The 23,346-nt window shown below is 33.6% G+C and overlaps 2 protein-coding genes and 1 long non-coding RNA gene across 6 annotated transcripts; 1 reads left to right on the top strand and 2 right to left on the bottom strand.

Annotated features, from left to right (window-relative positions):
- Positions 1-1,472: 1,472 nt before the first annotated feature.
- Positions 1,473-3,548, bottom strand: LOC121125252 (dual specificity phosphatase 29). The gene is made up of 2 exons (XM_040720409.2): positions 2,920-3,548; positions 1,473-2,782 (listed from the first exon to the last, which is right to left on the bottom strand). Exons 1-2 carry the CDS (start codon positions 3,315-3,317, stop codon positions 2,263-2,265), a joined length of 918 nt encoding a protein of 305 aa, XP_040576343.1. The 5' UTR covers positions 3,318-3,548; the 3' UTR covers positions 1,473-2,262.
- An 8,775-nt stretch (positions 3,549-12,323) lies between these two features.
- LOC139906511 (uncharacterized) lies at positions 12,324-13,138 on the bottom strand. Its single transcript, XR_011782081.1, has 2 exons — positions 12,766-13,138; positions 12,324-12,715 (listed from the first exon to the last, which is right to left on the bottom strand). It is a non-coding gene; the product is annotated as an uncharacterized lncRNA (long non-coding RNA).
- A 6,761-nt stretch (positions 13,139-19,899) lies between these two features.
- Positions 19,900-22,779, top strand: LOC121125271 (diacylglycerol lipase-beta). 4 transcript variants are annotated; one of them, XM_040720426.2, is made up of 6 exons: positions 19,900-20,071; positions 20,133-20,407; positions 20,483-20,764; positions 20,836-21,100; positions 21,184-21,926; positions 21,988-22,779. In XM_040720426.2, exons 3-6 carry the CDS (start codon positions 20,505-20,507, stop codon positions 22,655-22,657), a joined length of 1,938 nt encoding a protein of 645 aa, XP_040576360.1. In that variant the 5' UTR covers positions 19,900-20,071; positions 20,133-20,407; positions 20,483-20,504; the 3' UTR covers positions 22,658-22,779. The 4 variants fall into 4 exon arrangements, with proteins under 4 accessions (XP_040576360.1, XP_040576359.1, XP_040576361.1 ...); XM_040720425.2 differs by having other exon boundaries at positions 19,904-20,071; positions 20,133-20,302; XM_040720427.2 differs by having other exon boundaries at positions 19,904-20,077; positions 20,133-20,302.
- Positions 22,780-23,346: the final 567 nt, after the last annotated feature.

Below are 23,346 nucleotides of genomic sequence, written 5' to 3'. Positions count from 1 at the left end.
TTCAAATAATTGGGGTCTTACTCAATGACTTAATAGTCAGTCAACATTTCGAGATATGGGTTAAAAACTTATTTTGTAGGGTAAATGACTTGTTTTCAGAGTTTTCACTTTGTCGTGACTACGTTACATTTCGTGGGCGATGACCAAATAGTCGTAGCTCAAATATTTCATATACATGATTTAGCGCATAAACTTGTATCCTTTGAATTTTAATAACTTCGTATTCCGATTTAACTGATTAAATGGATCGGACAAATTTATTGCAACCGTCTAAATTTCTCTTATTTATAGTTATTACTAATTAAGACTTCCAGGATGACAATTAGCCGAGAATAAATCAAATATTTGTTCTTGCGGGTTACGACAGTTTGGCCCTCGATTCAGTTTCGTCAAGGAAATATAAGTTTTGGTTTTGTGGGTGGAAACATTCAATAAATTATTTTGTTAAGTCATAGCTGATATAATTAACACAATTTTTGTTGTAACTTAACGTACGAATTATTTTGTTATCACATAAATTTATTTTAATGTCAAAACTTGTTGTTGAGAAGAAATTTGGGATAATGCAACGGTCAGGACAAAGTGGTCAGTTGCTTCAAGTGTTGACATTTTCTTTTTTCATTATTTGTCATTCAGAAAAGCATGATTATTATTACTTATTAGCCTAAGTAGACCTTTTTAGATCGGTTGTGGGAGTTAAATGACCCGATCTTTAATATAAATTATATTAAACCTTCATCTGCTTTTATAATACATTGAAATATCTTGTAATTTATTCCTCACTCACTAAGGATTATTTAGTCTAATTTTCTTGATTTCAAACTAATTTTTTTAACAGTTGAAATCCATCCCTGGCAAAAGGGACAATTGTGGCATATGACGGTAATGCTATTAGTAGGCAATCTACTGATTAAAATCATCTCTAATTGTATTTAAACAGCAATAGCTGTCATGTAAATCTGGGGGATTTAGAATTTTACTATTACAGAAAATCCCGTATTGTTTATTAAACCGTCTTTCTTTTTACATCCGTAAAATCAGTTGAATCCCTTATAAAACCGGACATTTCATAAATTTATACAAAAAAGTCACCCGGACGCACAGAGTAAGTCATAAAAAGAGAAACTTATGTTCGTTCAAAAAAATATGTTTTATTTAAATTACACCACTTGATTCAATCTTCAATTTCAACAAGGGGGATTGAGCCTCTAAATGTTGGTATATCAGCGCTTATTTATTTGTTCCAGTCTTAAGAGAAGTCCTTGGGATTGTTAGTACTAGAACTGATTTAAAAAATCATAAATAAAGTTGAATAACGTCATCAAGGACGAAAGGTAATCAATTTTAGGACTCAAGTGGACTAGACCAAAATTGTCTTCTCTATATAACGGTTATTCTTTCAAATTTAGGCTCTTTCATTTATAAATTCATGCGGACAACCCTGACTTATTTTCCCGGAAAATTAATAAAGCTTTCGACGGTTTAGTTCAGTTTTATTTTTTTTGGTTGTTAATTACAAAATAAGGTAATGTACAAAGAATAGGAATTTTGCGATTCTAAAGGAGATTAGATCGAGTTAAATTATAAGATACTGTAAAGTACATTCGTATTAAAAATATTGTCGCGATATAATATATAATTATAGAAGAGTCAAAATTAAAACAGAAATATAATATAATATATAATGATTTATACGGAGACGTTTTTACAAAACGATGTAATTAAATGAATTTTCAGTTAGATTGATACAAAGGGTATGATAATTTTGATCATTTGTTTTAGAATTTGGACGGTTGATTAGTTGTTATTATTCAAGATGATGGAATATCAAATGGATTTGAGAAAAAGAATAAATAAACTAATTAGAAAAGTCAGAAAGAGGGATTTAATTAATTGAATGACTTGGAAGTTGCATTGCCAATAATAATAATTAATATATATTGATCTGTTATTATAGAAATTCAATATTTTCTTAGGAAAATCTTGGCAACTTTGTTTACAAAGTGAAAGGAATCATTTTTTATCGATATATTTTCATCCTGGGTACAGCAGATACCTGGCTATAACAAATATCGTCATAGATATCATGAAGTATCAAAGATAACCTTTGCCATTATTAGCTAGACGAGAGAGATAACAAAGTTTGATTAAAATAAATTAAGAGGGTAGCAAATGATCATGATGGAGAAAGTGTAGAAACACGAAGGAGTTGAGAAGGGAGTCGTCATCATATTATCTCAGACTCACTTCATTATTATATTATTACCAATATGGTTTCTTGTTCATGAGATTCTCATGATCTGCAAGTTGTTGAAGAAAACCAGGATTAGGTCTTATGGGTCGATATTGACGTAGCAATTCAAGGGCTGTTGATGAGGATAAACCTTTCTTGGACATGAGATATGCCACAACAATGGTTGCAGAGCGTGACCATCCCATGACACAATTCACCAAAACGGTTCCTCCAGCCGTGAGGGCTTCATGTATGTAATCAGTAGTACGCCCAAAATGGCGGGATATATTGGCACTGGGATGATCATCTACATGAAAACCGTAGTAGGTTATACCATGCAGTGAATACTTGTTGGGATTCACGACAACATGACGCTCAGCAGTGTTGAGGACGTGAGTCACACCAATACTCTTTATGTAATCAATATTTTTTAGAGTGTCCCCATTGGCAAGGATGATGCCAGGGTACACTGTATCACAATCCACATTGATTGATCTCCTTTCTTCCCAGTCCGTCACGTCCAAATATCCGGGCATCACACGATTCTCTCTACAACAACGAAATGACTGTATAAAATTGTAATACTTAGGCCCTACCAATATTAAATAGTCAAGTTTATTTATTATTAGAAATTATATGGATTCTTTGAACAATGCTACCCTATGTAAGATTATTTCTATAGATACCTTGTACGAGTGTGAATGATGGAATCAATTAGTTCATCCCTTGTTCTTTCACGCGGTAAGGATGGAGCTCTTGATCGGAGAGAGGTATTCCTTTTTCTATCGGATGAATCTCCACTAAAACTCTCACGAATCATAGTCCTCACTGGACTCAACGCCTTCCGATAACTATTATAATATGTGGGAGGTGTAATCGTGGCGGAAGGAGCAACACTTATGGATCTTCTGAAGGGATCAGTTGGAAGGGCTGGGAGTCTTCTCCCAGCAGACTCACTCCTATAAAATCGTGAGCTCGGCGAGGAAGAGTTGTGTGAACTACTACTCAATCCATAACCGTTGGGAAATGAGCGAGTCCGGTACGTGTAGGGAACGTAGGAATTGATACTCTGAGAAGAGTACATAGTGAAGTTCGTATCAGAACCACTTTCTGAACGAGACTAAATAAGGATGTATCGTATTTTCTTGGAATTACTAATAATTAATTGTTGTCCTAATTATTTTCTCACAAGTATCGTTTTTACAATACTATTTCACGATAGGAAAAAAACACTAAATAGTACAGTTATATATAAGTTCAGCGTTGAAGGAGAAGCAACTTGCTTTCGAATTGTGTAGATATCCCTGCCTGTTATGCCTAAGTAGATATATACTTAGGCGTAACTCACAAACAAAATGCCTTGCATTTCCAAGAATGAACATTTTGTGTCACAAAAATAATGTTTTTGTTTACTTGAATATATATATATTTAAATAAAATGAAGTAGAGTTGTCTTGGAAGTTATTTTATATATGACTTTAAACTGTGTCCTATGTACCTTTTCCATGCATATAATTTAAATTCAATGAATATAAGAATAGGCTGGGGAAAAAGTAATTTCGTATTTTTCACTTTATTTCAATACTTTATGAAAAGTGTTACAATCATCCAATTTAAGCCGAGTATGCCCCGTTCTGTTCCATAACTTGTTACCAACGAATATCCATCTTCATAAGCCCTTGTCCCTATTGGTAAAAAAAATGGGACAACCAATTTTCTGAGTCTTCAATTGAGGCCAAATTGGTACCCCCAAGCGCGTTGGTCAAAGAGAAGAACAGGTAGTAGTCATCTTGTGCCAAGTCCAGACTGTGGGATGGTTGCATAAGAATTTCCTATCCGACTTCCCGTAGCTTCTGGTAGCCTGGCATTGTCTTGATGATGTATCGTTGTCTCCTCTTCACCAACGATGTCCGCTTCTTCTCGATCGCCAGCTTCAAACGGTGGAATTGTTCGAATTAGAGAGGATAATTGAGCAGGAAAAATCGTTGGAACGCCGTTGTGCAAAACAAACTGAAAGATCATAGGCCCTGTATATATTGCACATTTTCTTGGATACTTTAGACGCGTTTTCCCCTTTCAGCTAGTAAAAATGGAAACATGACGAATTTCTGCCCGAAAAACCTTTGTTACAAAGCCTTATCGTATGATCTAATGTGACTTATAATTAGTTTGGTGACAGTCCTTATTTAGGACTGGAGACTTATGTCTGGTCCAGTTCTGTCTCGGTCCAGTACAGTTCTGTCCTAAAACTTATTGAGTTCGGCCCTTGATGACTTTAATCTACTTTATTCTCCATTTTTAATCAGTTCCAGTACTCACAGTCCAAAGGACCGAAAGTCTTAAGGACCAGTCCCATGGAATGATAGGATCGGTCCTTATAATGGACTGGACCGAATAAATAAGGACTCACATAACACTACCAATAATTTAAGGGCTCTAGTGAAAGAGCGGTCAAGGGACAAATAAACAATTCAATCTAAAACATAGGGAAGAATATGATCCTATTGTAGTCGTCCTTGTTCTCTCTTTTCACTAGGGGAGACTCCCTCCCCCCCCCTCCCCACACGCTGGCTGCATGCCTAGCTGGAGGAACATGTAGCAGTTTCTATTTTTAAGCCAATCAGAATTGAGAACTACTAAACCTCCTTGAGCGTCCACCCTTTGACTAGAGTCATTTACCAATAATGAACAAAATATACTTATTTTAAAAAAATGGGCGGGAAATACGGCATTACTTTTTCCCCACCCTAATATATAGGTGTACACAACATTTAAATAGTATTTTCTACTATCTACATGAATAATATATTGCTTTAAGTGTTGTAAATTATAGTTGGATAAACAGCGAAAGCTTTTCAAAAGTACTTCATGAAAATACATTTTACGTGTACATTGAACATTTACTGAGTCTCAGATTATATTATTATGTAACATGGAATTTAACCTTTAAATCCGTCTCTAATCATACAAAGTGACGTCATATTATAATCTCATTATTATTTTTTCAAATGTTTCATCACATCGAGAATATGTTTATCCGTACTGATTATGATCTTCAGTCAGGGTTAGATACTTGGACGCAGGAGAAAGGAGCAGGGTTGTATATTGCTACTATCTATTAATATTCGTGCGATTCATTTTCTATATTAAGTCATTATTCTAAAAAAAATGATTACTCATATGTTGATGGCGAAACGTCATAATTTATATAGAAAATATATGTACAGTGAAGGGAATCATTATTTAATCCCTTGCCGATTGTATAAGTTTGCCTACTAATGTATACATATATATTTGGGAGGTGGCTTGGTTTTTGTATTTTTTTTTCAAAAATTCACAGTTATTCACTAAAATAATTTCAAATATTACAATTTTGATTTGAAATTTTTTTGTAGAAAAATTTCAATTATAAAATTTTTTTGAGAAAAATTTCTAAAATTCAAAATTATTTCAAGGACAATTACAATTTTTTGAAAAAAAAAATTCCAAGCTTCACAGCCTTTTATCAGAATTAAAAAAAAATTTCAAAAATCTACAGCTGTTTATAAAAAAAAAAAAAAAATTGAAATATTATATCTTGAGGAAAAAAAATCCCAAATTTCACAGCTGTTTACAATCAATTAAATTTTGTGGAAATTTTATATCAGGAAAAAATTCCTAATTATTCATATAAATTAAATTTTTTAGAAAAAAAAATGAAAAATTAAATAAAATTTTTTAGAAAAAAAAAAAGAAATTAAATTAAATTTTTTAGAAAAAAAAAATTAAAAATTAAATTACATTTTTTAGAAAAAAAAATTTAAAAATTAAATTAATTTTTTTAGAAAAAAAAAATGAAAAATTAAATTAAATTTTATAGTAAGTAGCAGGAAATCCTTTATGGGGGGGACTACAGTCCCTCTAGACCACGATCTGCAGCTCTTACATTTTGTGCTATGGATGAACTCTCTTAACCCATTTCTGACGTTTGGTAACTATAGTTGCCACATGCAATTAAGTTCTATAAGAACGATATAATGCATCACCCGAAGTTTTAATCTGCTGAGTAGTTTTATAAAAGTTCTGTAGATGTTCAGAAGGCGTATTGTTGTTTTTTGTTACGTAAAACTGCATAATTTAATTGTTAAAATAATCTGCAAATCTTTTATTAATTATGTATGGTTCAATAACAAACCTCATTGGCCAGTGGACTGAGAGTCGAAGCACGGAATATGCCCGAATTGTGGACGTCGTTCGACTACATTTACAAAATGTGTAACTTACCCGTTTACCGAGAGTGTATGGAGGCATTCCATACAAAAAAAAAACAACCAGTGGTAATTAGATACATGCATGTTTAATTTATAATTGTATTGTAAATAGTAATAGTTGGTAACTCAGGAGACAATAAGGATATTTATTTACATTAATGCTGATTGGTGACGATAGTGCCCAATTGTTTGTTCTTTCGTATGAATTTTCAATTTCAATTTTTTTTTGTATCAATCCTAAATAACTCAATTAAATATAAAGAAAGGTCCACAGAATGGCATTGACATCCATGGTTAAAATATATTTTTCACCGTGATATATACAAGGCGAGGACTCAAAAATTAGAAAATTTTAAAAGTCGTTTTCACTTCTCCATAATTTTATTTTGTCTCATTTTTATGGCAAACTTTGGAAGCAAAAGTTGGTAATTCAACAATTTTCTACACTTTTTATTCTATATGTACGCCTTCATTATGAATGATGGCTTCAATACGGGGACAAACAAAAGCACAGCTGGCCTTGATGAAATCTGAGGACTAGTTGTTGCAATCCTCCGTGATCACGACCATCAGGATATCTACATTCATATGAGAAGTCTTGTTTGTATTTCCCTCTAGGACGTACCAAACGGCGAAGTGAAGACGAAGGCCAGAAGTCTGCCTTCCATAAGACATCCCTTTTCTCCCTGCAGAAATGCTGCAACTTCTTGGACGTTTGTGCCGGGGAGCCGTCTTAGGTAAACACATAGTTGTCCAAGGGAACATGCTCTTCAACCATGGCAAGACATACTACTTGAGGATCTTGTAGAGACGTCCGGATTGACTTTCTCGTTGGCCTGGAAGAAGTAGGGAGACATCTTGCTGTCGTCGGACGGCATGACGCCGAGGAGCATGACCTAAGTTGGATTTTTGGTCCTGAAGGTTCCCTCGAACTGAGCTCTTGATTCAGCCAAGAAGCAATCATTTATTCTGTTTAGAACAGCGTCCACTTGTCAACTTGTACGAAGAGAATATCGCATACCTTCTGCCATTTTGATTATAACTCAAAAGTTTTTGATTGTACAAACACAAAACAACCATCAAATTGTAGCCTTTTGTCAGGACTTTCGAATGACGCCAAGTACAAGATTGTCAGACTTTTAGAACTGAGGCTAGACGGTCTCAAAGAAGATTCTAATTTCTGAGTCCTCACCCTGTATAATATTCACATTCTTCTCAAAATAAATGAATCACCCCGTGGGATTGGAATTGAGACCTACAGGTTGGGAACCAATGCTTTATATATAGTTAAGAAATTGATATAACGTTCGAGTTGCAAGTCTTCGTTTTTCTAGTCCAAGTAATGTATAGAGTTTTTGATTATATGGTCGCTTTGAGTTGGAGATGTTCAAAATATGGACTTGAATCTAAGTCAGATCGCAATCTCCCTCCCACCTCTTCTACTTGTACTCTTTTTTTCCTTTAGAAAGATATCAACACATGTCTTAAGTAATCTGTGACACTTTACGGCTTCAAATGCCCACAGTGGTCACTTAAATTACGAATTTTGCAATTACATAGATGTATCTAGAAATTGGAACTTGTACAAGCTTCTTATAGAAGTTACAGATAGTACTTGACATATAAATTCTACGAATTTCTGGATTAGAAAGTCAAGTATGCTTGACAGATAGACATCAATTTCATACTATATATGTAATACCTACATATATTTGTCATTTTATGGGTTAAAGAAAGGGGTTTAGATACTTGAATAATGATTAAATTCGCATTAATCAAATTCTTTTAGTGAAATAAAAATACTTTATAAATAAAAGAATGCAGGAAATGGAAATTAAATGCGAGGGAGTGAATGTAAATTTTTGTCCGTCCTTTTTGGTACACAGGGGTATAGAGATGTATAAAATATGTCCTACAAAGTGGGAGTCACTTTTTGAAGTGGACACCTGAGCATGATTTTTTATTTACCAAAGCGGATATCATTATTCAGGGACGCCTGCAGGGGGTGGACAAGGGGGCTGTAGCCCCTCCCCTCAATTAAGGAATTTTGGCTTTTTACTATAATACAAAATATTAAAAAAAAAGTTCAAAAAATTTAAATTTGAATTTTTTTTTCAAAAATTTTATATTTGAAATATTATTAACAAAAAATATAATTTTTTGTTAATAACTGTGGATTTTTGAAATATTTCTACAAACAAATTCATTTTTTATGAACAACTGTGGATTTTTGAAATTTTTTTCCAAAAAATTTAATTTTCGAGAATTTTCTATCGATTTAATATACATATATAATTTATTTTCTACAAAAATATTTTTTTTTGAATGGCTGTGAATTTTTGAAATGTAAATTAAAAAAATTTTATATTTGAAATTAAATTTTTGAAATTTTTTTCCAAAAAATTTCCATTTTGTATTTTTTTTTCAAAAGATTTTCAAAAACTTCTTCTTCTCACCAAAAAAAAAAATATATATAATCCTGCGGACGCCCCTGTTAATCTTTCATTCTTGAGGAGATAAAGTCTTACTATAAAGTGTAACCACTATCAAATATTTTCTCATAAATGACAGTGAGTAACTCTGAGGAACTGCTGGAGAGTTATAAGTAGATATGAGATTTGTGTAAGATCTTGAGGAGACGGTGAGAGCGAGACATATAGTATTCCTGAATTAAGACCCTATGTTAATATTAGCTGTATGTATTATTATTTTTGAGGGAGAAAATTAATTACTTCTATAATGAGAAGAACCTTCTACATTTAAAATAGCATTAGTCCAGAGACGATTAATTTGAATCGGAGAACCCGGTGTTTTTTCTGGAATCTGCATCGGCCTCGTGAAAATAATATTTTATTTGCAATTCCGCAATTGCAATTATTAAATCATATTATAGGCAGGAAATTTTAACAAGGGTCTTAATTCAGCAGTACTTTAAGTCTCCCATTTGCTCTACGAAATGCTTCTAGATTCAAACAAATGTCAAACTGAAAGAAATAGACGGATCTGGTTGAAAGTTGGTGTGTGTTCTTCCAAGAGATGCTACTAACTAAACATTAACTCGATACGTGGCAGTAGTGCCATCCCTTCGACTTTGCACGGACTTTTCAAACGACTCTCGTATAAGGCAGACAAGGAATCTACTCAAGCTAACAGTTGCGTTTCTCCCTTGAGTTTTAAAGCTTTTAAAACTTTTTGCGGGTTCAAAATACACAACCTCCGTGCTAAAAGTCATCCAGCCCAACCATAGTACCTACATAATTAATTAATATGTAAAGAACTCAATCCTTATCAAAGTTCACAACAAAAGAAAATGCAACTGTTAATAGACAAGTTATAAGACATGGAATAATAAATATCATCGTTAATTTGTCGAAAAATTCTCCAAATTCCTTATCAAATTTAAATATCTAGTCATTTGCTGCAGTCTATTGTATACATACGAGTTGTGTTCAAAAAGTAAGGTGACTATGTATTTTTAGGAAAAAATATTAACTTATTCATTAATATTCATGTTGTCCTCTTCAAAGTAATTCCCCACAGATACAATACACTTGTGGTTTTTTCCAATACTCGGTGCACTTATCATATGCACGTTTCGTTATAGACTTAGCTCTTCCAACGATGCAGTTTTTATCTCCTCAATCGTTGCAAATCTCCGTCCTTTAATAGGTCTCTTCAATATTTGGAACCAGAAAAAGTCACAAGGGGCCAAATCCCTTGAATATGGTAGGCATGATTGTGGTTTTGGCCAACAAATCTTCTCAAGCCAAAATGAGTGAGATGGGGTATTATCGTGATGCAAAAGCCATGAATTGTTTTTCCACAATTTCAGCTGTTTTCTTCGTACTTCTTCTTGCAAACGGCGCAACACTTCAAGACTTTATTGACCGTAAGACTATATGGTAAGAACTCCTGATAGACTACGCTACGGTTGTTGAAAAAAAAAAAACCGTGAGCAAAACTTGGACATTTGATTGAACTTGGCGTGTTTTTTTGTGTGTTTTTTGTCTTGGCTCACCTAGGGGCTTCCATTGGGACGATTTGGCTTTAGTTTCGCCATCATATACATACATATAACCATGATTCGTCACCAGTTTTGATCCTTTTGAGCAAAATCAGGATAATTATTGACGTTTATCAACAGCTCATGAGTGATGCTCATGCGAGGATTCTTTTCGTCAAAATTAAGCAGTTTCGGAAAAAATTTCGGTGTCACTCGTCTCATTCACAAAACGGTCGAAAAATTTTATGGCACGAGCCAACCCATATGTCAATATCCTCAGCAACTTTTGCGATAGTTATTCGACAGTTTTCAAAAAGCAATTTTCTTGACTTCTTCAACGTTTTTATCTGTTGTTGAAGTGCTTGGGCTTCCAGAGCGAGGCTCGTCATTCACATCTTCTCGGCCATCTTGGAAGAGTGTGTACCCCTTATAAACATTTTTTTTTTTTACTAAAAAAAAGTTTTACCGTATTGCACTTTCAACATTTCGATTGTTTTAAGGCACTTAATTTCATTTTTTACACAAAATTTGATGCAAATTCTTTGATCCATGTTTTTCGATAGCAAAAAATCCCCAAAACGCAAAATACTTCTAACCGCTATGCCTCTTACAAACAAACCATACATATTATGTTGCTGAAACAATAAATATTTGTTCGTGTTGAGTGAACTAACATAAAAAAATCGAGCATATTCAATGTACGTTGCCTACGAAATTATAAAAGTCACATTATTTTTTGAACACACTTCGTATATCTATATGCGTTCACTGCATTCCATTGTATTTATATATTGACCTCTATCTATATAGAGACTCTCTAAAGCTAGTAAACAAATAATATCACTTTCTACATCGACTCTTTTGTGTCTTTTATTTGTAATAAAAAAGGATTATAATAATAATTCTAAAGTGCTATTTGTACCTTCATTTCAACAGGGAGTGTTGAAATGTTGCCTGTCCGGAATTTTTTATTTTTTACTTTCTCTAATTACTGGGTGCGGCAAAAATCTTTACACTTCTTTTTTGCTACATAAATCTAGGTTTTTGTGAATGCAGTAAAATTGTTCCGGTCAAATACTAAAAATAAGCAAAAACTTAATGAAACAAAAAAAAACAAAAAACTAAATCTTCCTAAGTGTCTTAGAAGCCTAGAAAATGCCATCTGAACGTGACCAACGAATTTTGGTCCGCGCACTTTTGGACGCTGACAAGAAACCATCGGAGGAAAAGTTGTTACCATGGGTCCAGACGGACAACCTGGAAAGGAACGTGGTGTTCTATCAGGATGGTGGTCCTGTACACTCGTCCAAAAATGCATAGAAGTGGTTGGAGGACAACTTGCCTTCCTGGTCAAGGAAAATATGGCCTCCCTACTCACCAGATGACAACCCATTGGACTTCACTTTTTGGGTGCATGTTGAGTCCAAAGCCTGCACCGTCTGTCACCCAAATATCAATAACCTGAAGGACACCATCAACCAGCACTGGAATGCCATGTCTGAGGACTACATCCACAATGGGTACAAGGCCTTTTGTGGCCGTCTGGAAGCCATCATTTCTGCCAAGGGGTTACTTCGATAATTAGGGTAGCCAATACATCATATTATTGACATACCCTATTACAACTGGTTACTGAAATACATCAGGATATATCAAGTTCTATATGGAAAGTGTAAAGATTTTTTCGCCGCACCCGGTAGTTAAAAAACGATTTTTTTTTGTTAATGAGAGTAGAGTTTTACTTTGTGTACATTCTATATCAGGACCTTGACAAGCAAATAATAATATATTATTATTAATATTGAGGTGAACTCAAAGAAAAAAAAACAACTTGGAATGTTTTTTTTTGTCACAGTATTTTATTTACTAATTAATTATTTACATCAAAATATGGACCATCCATGAATATTCAATGATTGCATTAACCTCATCAAAATTACTCTAAATTATTCAGGATAAAAAATATATAAACATAACTTAAAGGAGTGCGTTTAGATATTCTTGTCTTGTTTGGAAATTGAGGGCCGTTTGATAAGTCCAAGAGATCCACTACTCATGCGTATCGCTGTTATGTTTAGTTAGTAGCATCTCCCTTGGTAGAATACACACCAACTTTCAGCAAGATTGGTCTATTTCTGTCTGTTTGGTGTGCGTTTGAATGGAGGAATCGGCTGGACAGATTATAGCGATTGTCTTTTGGATTCGCAGGGAATCATACTCATCGACTATCTGAAAAGGGATAAACGATTATATGTGCATATTATTCATCGTTATTGGACCGTTTGAAAACCAAGCTCCAAGAAAAACGTCCACGATTGGCCAACAAAAAAGTACTTTTCCATCACGACAATGCATCAGCTCACACCTCAGCAGTTGTGGCCCAAAATTAATGGAAATAGGTTTCCAACTCGAGAAGTTCCCAACACTATCAATCTCATGCACCTTCATTCTTCTCTCATCCATCACCATATCATGGATTTTATCAATTATTTCTGGAGTAGTAACCTCAACAGGGCGTCCAGAACGTTCAGCGTCACTTGAGCCCATATGGCTACTCCCAAAATTTTGAAACCACTAATAAACTATTCTAATCAAAGGTGCAGAGCCCCCGTAATGTTTACTAAGTTTCTTTTTTAATCTCCTGACGCGTTTAATCAACACACAAAATACTTTATCGTCCATTTTTTGAAAATCACTCCACTTCCTCCATTCAAACGAATGCCAAACAGAAAAAAATAGACTGATCCGGCTGAAAGTTGGTGTGTGTTCTTCCAAGAGATGCTACTAACTAAACATAACCTCCATACGCATCAGTAGATCCATTTCTCGGTCTTTTCATGCACTTTTCAAACGATCTTCGTATATATACCTATGTAAATAATTCATTAGTAAATAAAAACAAAATACTACTACTGATAATTTGGATCAAATCTAATTTAAATGTGTCTTTAATTACATGTACTTATTGATTATTTATGAAGGCATATTACTATATCATATGACATTATAATCAAATATTTAGAAAATAGTTTTTTTGAATATCATCAAGATTTATGGGAATTATTGGTAAAAAGTATCGTAAGTATCGAATCAGGAGAATTTAAAATACAATTCATGTAATAGAAATAAAAACAAATTTTAGAGCCCTTTATGTAGTCATTAAATATATATATACATTTATTAAAATAAATAAATTAATTAATGGAATTAAACATTGACAAACGAAGGAACATTATTATTCGTTAAACAAATTAATGAAATGGGAGCCGGATTTCCATTCTGAATTGGAATGAATGAATATATAAAGTTGTATTATTAATATTCTCTGATAAATATCGATAAAAGTATTAATACTTACCTTCGGATTTTTGAGCGATTTTTAGCTAAAATGATCAAATAAAGAGTGCTAAAACATCAAAAAGAATAATTTGTATTTAAAGAAAAATATAGTTTTATAAGAATAATTTAAAGTAATTAGTATTTTTTTAATATTTATAATAATTTATTCATAAATTTTACTATATTATACGGACTAATCAAGATTTTAGAAAGATTTTCTTTTGTAAATTTTTGGATTGGATCAGTAAAGGTAGTTTTAAACATACTAAAAACCGTCCACGTTAGTAATTGAAGGAAATTTGAAGTTGGTGAGATCTTCAGGTGTAGACGGAGGTATTTCATCATCACAACCCCTGATATTACGTCCAACCTTTTGTCTATAAATGGAAGATCAATTTGGTGCCAAAGTATTTATCCTTTGCTGCAAGATTCAATGGGGATTATTCAACGCTCAATTTTGCACCAAATGTATCCATCCTGTAATTGGCAATTGCCAGAATCTGGCTCCAATTATTTTGTCATAACCCTGATTTCACCATATACCTACATATACCTACATATTGGATCTCCAGAAAGAGAGCCTAATCAAGGAGGGTTTGGGAAGGTGGATTTTTCTCGAAAGATATCATATATTAAGCATCAAAAGCTGATTTATAATAAAGGTAGATCCCATACTTTCAATATTTATTTCATACCAGTTTAGAAAAATGAGCCATTTTCGCACAAAAAAGTGCAAAAAGAGCAATTTTCGCACAAAAAGAAAAAGGCAATTGAGCAGTTTTTACAAAAAAAGGTCAAAATGAAGATTTTTTTTGCGATGGAGCATTGGCTCACAAACCTAAAGTCTAACTATATTACAAATGAAGTTAGAAGATATTCAAATGTCATTGTATCATATTATAAAAATAAGCCCAAAATTTGTTAAAGGAGTCTATAAATTACTCGTAATGGTTCTCAATACTTGGCTTGAGATCCATTGTAGGTACGATGAATTCCGAGTTCTAAATATATAACTCCGAGGATTCCTGAGTGACTACGTCATGAAGCCTGCTTCGTGCTCTTCGAATAATAAGAAGGTTCATAAAGAGACGAAGAACCTCGTTCTCATCTCTCTATTATAATTCTAGGTTGCTCCAAATGTACTGAGTTTCTACAGTTTTCCTCACTTACATCTCTCATTTCCTCCTGCTCTCCTACGACCAGACCTATGAGTGCCTCCCCGAATCTTCTCAGTGATTTGCATCACCACAACCAACTGCCTCTTCCACTGATCCATCGTGGCTAATAGCGAAGAGGAAATCACTGCTCTTGCCTAATCTGATGTTGTGCTTGTTCGTCCATCCATGAGTCCTTTCCCCAAGACAAATTTTCCGTAGGCGAACTTTCCTTGACCCGTACTGAATGTTGATTGGTTGAATTTGAATTAGCTTGCCCTAGGCTGTGACGCGGCTAGATAATTTTTTTGCTTTGTAAGAGCACAAGGAGAAGACGGGATCAAGACATATGATACAGCTGAATTAAGATGCTTGTTAATATTAGGTCCCTGTTTTATGATTTTGGATAGGAGAAAATAATTTACACCAAAGATAGGCCAGAATTCTTCAACATCCTGGTTTATTTCCTTCTCCCTCTCCTCCTTTGTCATGACAATTATAGATGATCTCCTCTAAAGCATTCTTCAAATTGGTATGTTAACGCACCCACGACTTATTAAATATTGAACAAAAAGAAGAAAAAACTCACGCATCAACCGATTCTCCTTTTCTAATAGCTATACTTAGTTTTTTCTTTACACATATCCCTTCTTTACTCATCACTAACGTACAAATTTACATTTTATTTTCTCGTTAGTTAGCTATCGATTAGTCTACTTATTTTCCCTCCTTATCAGTGTTCTGAATAGTGATGTAAATCACGGGTATTTTTTAGGCTGATTGTTTTTTTTTTTTTTGGAATTGTTAACTAAAGAATGAATTTTCTTTTCCTTAGGAATTGTCATTATTATTTAATTACAGAGTAGTCAAATTCCTTTCCTAAATAGATTCAATTATACTCAAAACCTGATTGAACATTCGCGTTTGCTCATAAAAGACGGATATTAAGTTATAATTATAAATGCTTTGTTGGACTCAGAGTAATACTTGTAAATGTCCTTTTTCATTTCCTTCTCCTCTGTCGTCACAGCTAATTGCAGCTGATCTCATCCAAAACATTTTTCAAATTGTCAGGGTTACCATGTTGATTTTCGCTGTCTTTTTTTTTTTATTAAACATGCTCATTATACCATGTATTTTCATCACTAATTTGTGTTAAGCTGTGACACGGTGTTATTTCACTATCCCTAATCTGTGTTCTGAACGTTGATTGGTTGAGTTAGAATGAGCTCTTGTTAAGCTATTATGAGTCATGCCCAATAATTATTAAATAATAATTTCATGGTTTGGGAAGAATGGGCCTTTTTTCTATGTCTTATGTACGTTACTTCGCTAACCCAAATTTGTACACTGTATTTTGTATTCAGCTCTGGATATTTCTGCTTCTTTACCCCTAATCAGTGTTTTGAACCTTGATTCGTGGGATTTGAATAAGCTCTTGTTAAGCTTTTTTGAGTAATTCCCAACATTTGAAATTGGCTAGTTACAAACTCATTTTGAGCCTTTATTCTGGTTCTTTTTGGATGAGACGTTGCGATATACAGTAAAGGTAGGGGCTTTATCAGTGTTCTGACCGTATAATGGGTTGAATTTGAATGAGTTGTTTTTAAGGTTCAGTAGACAATTTCTAACAATCATAATTGAAAATTATACTTTATTTGGGAAGAAGCTTGGGTTAACCACTACTAATTGATTTTAGGCCTTTTTGCCATAAGTCGTTTCCTCACTCAGATAAAAATTTATATCGATGTTGTCGTCTGCTAATTTATTGGTACTTCTTTAGCCCTCGGCTTTACCCCGTTTACACTAAAATATATTGTGTATTTTGTCTGGGGCTACCTAGAGGCACTTGTGGTCAACTGACGATTTATCTCCTAATGATTGTTCTGAACGTTGATTGGTTGAGTTTGAATTATCTTCTTTTAGGCCTTGGACAATTCTCAAAACTTATTGAAAAATAATTCCATAGTTGGTAAGAATTGGCAGCTGATTATGATCATTTTCCTGTTATTTTTCGTATGAAAGGTTGCGTGATACAGTAAAGGTAACGACGTGTGACGTATTATAAAATACATGGAGTGATGATGGGAAGAAGTAGTTGACTCATAGAGATAGAAAATATAGAGTGCTTACTTGAGAAAAAAATTAAAGGGAGAGACAGCTGATGACTACAAACAACAAAAAGATCAAAAAATTCAAATATTATGTAGTAAATAGCCGTTTCGTCTTACTTAATAATATGATTTTAGGGGCCTAATGGATAATGAGGGTATATACCAGGAGATGAACCAAAGACATGATCATTAATGGATTGGAAGGCCTAATAATTTTTCTTAAAACCGATACTTTGCGACCGCTCAGGAGGTAGAATTATAAGTCACAAAATTCGACATGTTTAACGTGGGACGATTTATATATATCTCTTTATAAATAATATACACATGCAATAATGATGTGATGTAATGACCAATGAGATGCAAATTATACCTTTAATTTGATAAAATTGTTGGAGGTTAAAGGGGGAATTAAAGAACTCAAAGGAAAGAGTGGAAACTCAGCAGAAGAAAAACATAATTTTTCCTTCTCGTCGCTATTAGCTTAAAATTGTCAGCTGCCATAATGTCCATTAGAAAGGTCTTGGAGGAGTTTTATTTACTATTTTGTGGGCTTAATTTAGTTATTTGTAATAATTGCAATATATTTTTCATAATATAAAATGTGTATCATAGAAAATAGATCATCTACGGATAACAAATCTCTAGACTACTCGTCCATGAAAATGTTATCCTTTCCAAAAAAAATAAATAGAAGGAAGTTGTAGAGTAATGCCAACAAACGTGCTAATTTGAATCTAACCAAAGGCTCAGGTCAAGTAATAATAGGTCAAGTAAAAAGTTTTGAGCATATTTTCGCTTTATTTTAAAATTAACATAGTTAGGATTATTCGATTTAGATGGTTCCAAACGGGTTCCTGCTAAATCTTCAGTTCTTGGACAATGTAATAAGTGTTCACATCCCGGTCCACCTTGACGATTTCCATTAATTTATAGCATATTTCAATAGTTTCTTGATGCAATGTATTAATCGTATATACCGAAAAACGCTTAGAATTTTTTCCTTAACGTAATATAATAAAATATTTTTACTATGTGAGAGATGTAAAAATTAAATTAATGGGTTGGTTTCAAGGATGTCAACAGGTTTTTATATTCTACTTTCTGTTTGCTTAGGCTCATTTTGAGAATAATGTTTCTGAGGAAGTCTCTAAAAGGACGTTGGTGTTAAGGCGTTTGGTACATAATGCAATTCCTACTTTATTTGAACATTCTAAGATATTGAAAAAACAAAACAAAACAAAAAATTCTTGTAACTGATACTCTTTATATGGGAATCTATCCCATGTTTTATAACATTTATTTGCCGAGAGGTTTCCATTTATTCGTTTTCTTGCCTAAGTCTTTCTAGCTTAGTTTAGACTGGCTCATTTAGATGGTAATGTCGAAGGAGTTCAGTCCTCGTAATCTGTATCTTTAGTGACTACAGGGACTGCAGGGGGGAGGGGATTGGTCGGAGGAGCCGTAGCCCATTTGTGTTTTGTACTAAAAAATATTTCAAGGAAAAAAAAAATTACGGCAAAATAGAAGTAAAAGATTTGAACTTATTTTGAAAAAATTCCAAAAACCAAGCCAACCCCCAAAAAAAAAAAAGTAATAACAATATATATAATCCTGCGAATGCCCCTGGACTAAGCACTGGCTCACGAAGAGCTCATATCGTTTTGGATCAGGGTTTTTTAAGAGAATATAAATATGTTCATTACTCTTTGATTTAAGTAACGAATGATTAACTTAAATAAAGTTCTTTACATGACAGTAATTTTGTGGACTTGCAATTATAACTCCGCAAGAAATCCTCGGGATTACGCTCCGTCTTTTATGAGGGAACACGAATGTTCAATCAGGTTTTGAACATAGTTGAATCTATTTTGGGGAGGATGTTCACTACTCAGGAATTCAATATTAATGACAACTCTTTAGAAAAAGCAAATTCATTCTTCATATTACCAATTCCAAAAAAAAACCGGACCAGTTAAAAAACACACCGGATTTACATCATTATCTATGGTTCTCTTCCTATCAGTGCCCTGAACGTTGATTGGTTGAATTTTGATAGGTTCTTATATAGATACTGTGAACGAATTCTAATAATACTTCATAGTTTGGAAGAAGAGTCCAAGAATTGGCGGACTACCAACTGATTTTAGTCCTAATTTCTAGACATCTTTTTGGAAGAGATGATGCAAGATACAATTGTTATGCTTTAAGTTGGAATATATTATAGCTTGTCGACAATTTGGGAATAAATATAGAGCCGTGAAGGATTAAGAAGAAGTAAGATTTATTCTCGAGACAAAGACAATTCTGTACTAGAAGATAGAATGATTACGTACGTAAGTATAAAAAAAAGGATAATAGTAAGTACATTTATAAAAACAAGAAAAATCTAAAACCAGGATAATCATCACACCCATCTAATCAGGGTAATATAAATAAAATACATGAAGACAATAAAGGTAATTACGTGATTATGTGAATAAATACAAAGATACCAAAATATGCTTTCATTTTTACAGATGATTAAAATATATATATAGTTGTTTATGCGTATTTGGTTCAAAAGTGTAGAAAATACTCAGATCATAAGACTTTTAAGCCAGATTTGCTATATATCAGTCATATAACCAATTTAAATATACCTAGCATGTATTTAAAAAATATACAAATTACATGATGAGGTTTCGTGAATATTTTCAAAGTTAAAACTCCGAGAATTTAGAGCTAGGTTTCTACATTTTTAACTAAGATATATTATGAAGTTGAATATCTAACAACTAACGTCATTAATTAAGTAACAACAAACACACAAAAAATGAAGGAGACAGACACAATAAATGATAAACACTTTTCTCCTGAATGAGAGCTTATCATAATTAATCCTCCATCCGTGACCTCAATTCTATTCCTTTAATGTTTGTTTAAAGCTACAATAACATAATATCCTGAGATATTAATGTACATAAGAGTTCAATTTTGTACGGGTATAAAGAAATACACATTCGGTATCGTAATATTAATTCTTCATTAATCTTTTAGGTATATTACATACTCATATTATTATCTGAAGAAAAGTAGGTTTTACCCAACCATGAGGATAAGAGCGGCCGTGCGCGTAGGTCTGCAATCGTATGCGTAGACCAAAAGGGCGTATGGGACAAAGATGTATTGATTACTTCAGACACGACGTGACGTCACTCTTGTTAGAGGTATTTTTAAAACCAAATAGTTTCTCTTTGGCCGGGCCTCATTATTTCTCTACAGCTACTAACAATAACAAATGTATAACAATTATTAACATTCAAACCATCATCGTAAGTTGCTCATATATAAACTAACGACAAAGGAGTTCATGACACTATATTTAATACCCTTTGAATGATTTGCAGGTTCAAATGAATTCTTCCTATAATGCCCTTAATTGTGGACTCCATCCCTTTGATTTCAACTGATAGATTTCCAATGTACGGAAGTATGGACAGGGTTAATGGAGAGGAGCATGAAGAATATGAGGACGTGGAACATGGGAATCCCAATATTGGCGGGATTCTCTTTTTCGGATGTAGGTGGAGAGTTGCGACGGATGATTTTGTTTTTCCGTCATGGATAGAGTTCATCTCTCGGATAATTGGACTTTTTATCATTATCTCCCTATATGTCTCTGAATACAAGTGGGTCACTCATGCTTTCATGGGTTGGTTTTAGTTACACTCTTATTCAATTACTATTATTTATTACTTAGTGATATATACATTCAGTATTATGAGATGGATGATTACCTCATTGGATATGGGGTCATTTGCCTTCTAGTGAGTTTCAATCTCATGTTCCTAGGATTGAATAGTATGCAAGGACACATATGGGACGAACGGAGATACGTTCGTGTTTTAGTCATCCCGTTGCTGTACACAAACATTGTATTTGTTGTTGGAGAAGTCATTTGGCTTATTCTAGGGACGCATAAAGTATCTAGAGCATGGAACAATGTTGACTCCATTCCTGTTACGGTATTTTTTATTTATTTACATATTCATAATTAAATTCGGAAAACGTATATAATTATAATCCATACTTATATTTTTTCCCCTAGGAAATGGAGAACACACTTGTGACAGTAACCCTGGTGGTCATTGTATTCTCCTGGGTGGGAGTGTGCTCTAAATTATTATTGAGCTTTATCTTCTTCAAAAAAATCAATCAGTTTCATACTTTGAGTAAATATCTGTACAATCAATTCAGTACAGCTCGTACTTTTAGAATAATTGGGGACGTAATCAGTTTCTTTTTTCATGATCCGGATTTTGTCCCCACGGATACGGCAGCAGCGCTATTTTTGCTAGACTTGTACAAAAAGAGATACCCCGTGGCTGAGGGTTCAAACGTAGATATGAGTATTCCGAAGGGTTTCAACTTCTCAGAGATTGCACACTATATGAATTACTCATCCTCCATCTACGGGTTTCTTCATTTACTCTTACTCAAAAAGACAAGAAGTTTTTTGAAGATATTGGGAAAGGGGATTTGTTGCTGCTGTAATAGAGAAAGTGATCGGGTGGAGTCGGAAGGGCCTTGCTGTTCCCATTTTGACATATTTACTCTTATTAATGAGCTGCCTTCCTTAGATTATGATTCATTTTTCTTCGTGAATCTCCACAACAGAATTTCATTTACTCCCTTTATGGTAATTATCGACAAAGAGAAAGAGAAAATAGTCATTTCCATTCGTGGATCCATGACAATGAATGATGCCATCACGGATCTTCTCATCGATACAACTGCAATTGATGGCTATGAACAATATTATACGCACACTGGAATGATGGAAGCTGCAAGGTGAGTGAGATCATTATTATTGAGAGCCTACTTCAAAAGTACTATCCTCTCTCTATTTCAGGAATATTTACAAAGAATTACAGGACAAAGACATCCTGAATAAAGCTCTGGCTTTGAATCCTGGATATGGCATAGTTGTGACTGGTCATAGTCTCGGAGCAGGAGTAGCCGTGATTCTTACTTTCTTGTTAAGAATATTGTACAAATCCACAATCTGCTACGCATTTGCTTGTCCAGTATGTCTTAATGAACGTGCAAGACTAGAGTCTGAGAGATTCGTTATTAATGTAGTCAATGGAGATGACGTCTTTCCAAGACTCTCTCCAACCAACTTTGCTCTTTTGGTGACTCAAATGAGACATGTACTTCGCTATAGTAGAGTTCCTAAGTACAAAATATTAGGACTAAGGATTTTTTCATGTCTATTTCGCCGTGATATATCCCTTGAAGATACTCTCCTTGTGAGCTCTGACAGTGGGACTTCACTACCCAATAAAATGTTAATTAATAAATATAATAGAAAACACTCCATAGTCCTGGATATTTCGCTTCGTCTTCCTGGGCGGATATTGCATTTTACAAAGACTGAGAACGATTATTTTGTCAGACAAGTGGAACATACATATTTTTCTCACATTGAAATAAGTACGAGAATGACCATGGATCACCTTCCCATTAATCTACTTAAGGCTATCGAGGCAATTAAGCTGCGAAGTGAATCCTCATCCTAAGTGCTCTTGTGCAATTCTTCTTACATATATTGGACTATGTAATCATTGTCTTTTTCATGATAATCTATAGTTGCTATTTTTTATTAAAAAAAATATATATCACTTAATTTTATGTCAAATAACATTTTCATCTGGATTTTGTTTCTATTACTCTATAACGTCCGCCAGACTAATAGATGACCCGACTAATGGATGATCAGAATGTTCTAATTTTATCAGATGGGATCTTAATTGATTTTTAAGAACAAAAATGATATTTTTAAATCGGTCAAAATCGATGATTTTGGATTTGTTTAAATTGAGGTTTTTGAGCTTTTGGTTAGAAATTGAAAATATTTTAGAGTACCTTTCGTTACCTCCAAAATAGATTCGTAGTTTTTTGAATAACACGTGCTTTTAGCACTGGACGATTCGAAGTACACAATTTTCCTGTTTAATGACTCATTGGTTATATCTATTTGCAATTGCATTAATGCAGATTTTGAGGCAAACAAAATATCCAACTGCTCAAAAGAGGCAAGTATTTTCATGGACCAAATATGATACATATGGCGTTCAAGAGATAAAGTAATTTAATTTTTGTATGGTCAAATTAATTAAAGGAGACTTTTAAAATATCTTTGAGGAAAATTAAAGTCAATTAGATATTGAAGATTATCGAATAAAAAATAATGAATTTTGCGTGAAAG

This window comes from Lepeophtheirus salmonis, chromosome 10 (assembly GCF_016086655.4).
Source record: "Lepeophtheirus salmonis chromosome 10, UVic_Lsal_1.4, whole genome shotgun sequence".
Classification (NCBI taxonomy): Eukaryota; Metazoa; Arthropoda; class Copepoda; order Siphonostomatoida; family Caligidae; genus Lepeophtheirus; species Lepeophtheirus salmonis.
The sequence above is the reverse complement of the archived record's forward strand: the minus strand, read 5'-3'. Positions and strand labels throughout refer to the sequence as shown.